The 2050-nt window shown below is 42.0% G+C and overlaps 1 protein-coding gene across 1 annotated transcript in view; it reads left to right on the top strand.

Annotated features, from left to right (window-relative positions):
• Positions 1-2050, top strand: part of LOC106875651 (telomerase reverse transcriptase) — a gene marked incomplete in the record, with an annotated part of 37508 nt that overhangs the window by 2555 nt on the left and 32903 nt on the right. Inside the window, 2 exon segments of the mRNA XM_052977195.1 lie at positions 843-958; positions 1354-1439. Coding sequence (XP_052833155.1) covers positions 843-958; positions 1354-1439 — 202 coding nt within the window.

Genomic DNA, 2050 nt, shown 5'->3' with positions numbered 1-2050 from the left:
AACTTAGCGGCTCGGCAAAAGAGACCGATAGAATAAGTACTAGGCTTACAAAGAATAAGTCCTGGGGTCGATTAGCTCGACTAAAAGGCGGTGCTCCAGCATGGCCACAGTCAAATGACTGAAACAAGTAAAAGAGTAATTAATGCTACTGCACTGCAGTTATCAGGATTTACTTCTCACATGGATACAAACAAATCTTCATATTCTTTTATCTATTACTGGGTTCAGCTAGAGGCTGGGACCATGCTGGAGCACTACCTTTCAGTGTTTTTGAGCCTCCTTTCTGCACTGTTTTTGGTGAAGTATCAAGTTGGATGAAGCTGCTCCTCTTTGTGCCTCCTGCTGTGATGTGGGTTCATCTGGTATTTCAGATAAAAATTTGTCCAGATACACTTTGAATCATCATCATCATCATCATCGTTTAACGTCCGCTTTCCATGCTAGCATGGGTTGGACGATTTGACTGAGGACTGGTGGAACCAGATGGCTACACCAGGCTCCAATCTGATTTGGTGGAGTTTCTACAGCTGGATGCCCTTACTAACGCCAACCACTCAGAGAGTGTAGTGGGTGCTTTTACGTGTCACCCGCACGAAGGCCAGTCAGGCGGTACTGGCAACGGCCACGCTCAAAATGGTGTATTTTATGTGCCAGCCGCACAAGAGCCAGTCCAGGGGCACTGGCAACGATCTCGCTCGAAAATCCTACGAAGGCCAGTCAGGCGGTACTAACAGAAATATATTTTCGTTGAAATTCAATGGTAATTATCTACATCATGTTAAATACTAATTAACCCTCTCTTGTGTCTGTTTCAACTAATGACTTTCCTGTTTCTTTGATAGCCGACTTGTTACAGCACCAATGCTCAGTCAAGTGTTCATACCGGTGTAGATTGTTCCTTCCCCAATTTCATGGTCAACCAACTCAAGTCATCCAATTGGACTCATCTTTTGTACTTGTAAGTAATAAACTTTTTGATGGTCAATGGACTCTTTTTCTTTTTTTTTTATTTCCTCTCTTCCTCTATCCTTTTATCTTCCTTTCATTCACTCTCCTTCTCTGTTTCATTGTCTCTCTCTCTCATTTTCTTTCTCATGACTCTCTTTTGGAGTTATTGTGAGTTTATGAGTGAAACTTTACTTACCAGGCTAGAGGCCATAATTTATGGTCTAGATCTCTCCACCATGCTCCACTTGATGGTGTGTGGTATATTGTTGTTCTTCAGACTCCAGATGTGGCTTGTTAGCATTAAATGAAACTTATCTCTTGCTGGTTTGAGTACTTTTATTCTGATTCCACCATCAAGTAAACAGTACACTTATATATTTATGCGTGTGTATTTATATTCTGCAGAATTGGTGTTGAAAAGATGCTGATTTTATTAGGGCAGCATGCATTGTTCATGACAATTAAACCATCTGCTTGTATTCAATTGACTGGTAAGTCCTTACTTGATTGAGAAAGAAGACATTTGTGAGTGACAAATTCCCTTCAGAATCATATGAGAGTGGATGCGAGTGATTGTGGTAAAAGTAAATGGAAATAGAAATTTACAGAGGAACATATAATTGTTTTATTCTTTTACTCGTTTCAGTCATTAAACTGTGGCCATGCTGGGGCACCACCTTAAAGAATCTTAGTCAAATGAATCAACTCCAGTAGTTATTGCTTTTTAAAGCCTAGTCCTTATTCTACTAAGGTCTTTTTACCAAACTGCTAAGTTATGGGAACATAAACATACTAACACTGGTTGCCAAGCAGTGATGGGGAATAGACACAAACAAAAAATGCATGTACACGTCTCCTTCATTGGACACGAAACTCAGCTTGCGAAGACCTATTGGGGCAAGCGAAAGCGAAATCGTGATGGCACCTGTGCCCAGCGTCGCCTTTCTGGCACTTGTGCCTGTGGCATGTGTAAGGACTTTCGAGCGAGATCATTGCCAGTGCCCCTGGACTGGCTCTTGTGAGGGTGGCACATGAAATACACCATTTTGAGAGTGGCCATTGCCAGTACCGCCTGACTGGCCTTCATGCCGGTGGCACGTAA

This window comes from Octopus bimaculoides, chromosome 27 (assembly GCF_001194135.2).
Source record: "Octopus bimaculoides isolate UCB-OBI-ISO-001 chromosome 27, ASM119413v2, whole genome shotgun sequence".
In the NCBI taxonomy this organism is placed as follows: Eukaryota; Metazoa; Mollusca; class Cephalopoda; order Octopoda; family Octopodidae; genus Octopus; species Octopus bimaculoides.
The sequence above is the reverse complement of the archived record's forward strand: the minus strand, read 5'-3'. Positions and strand labels throughout refer to the sequence as shown.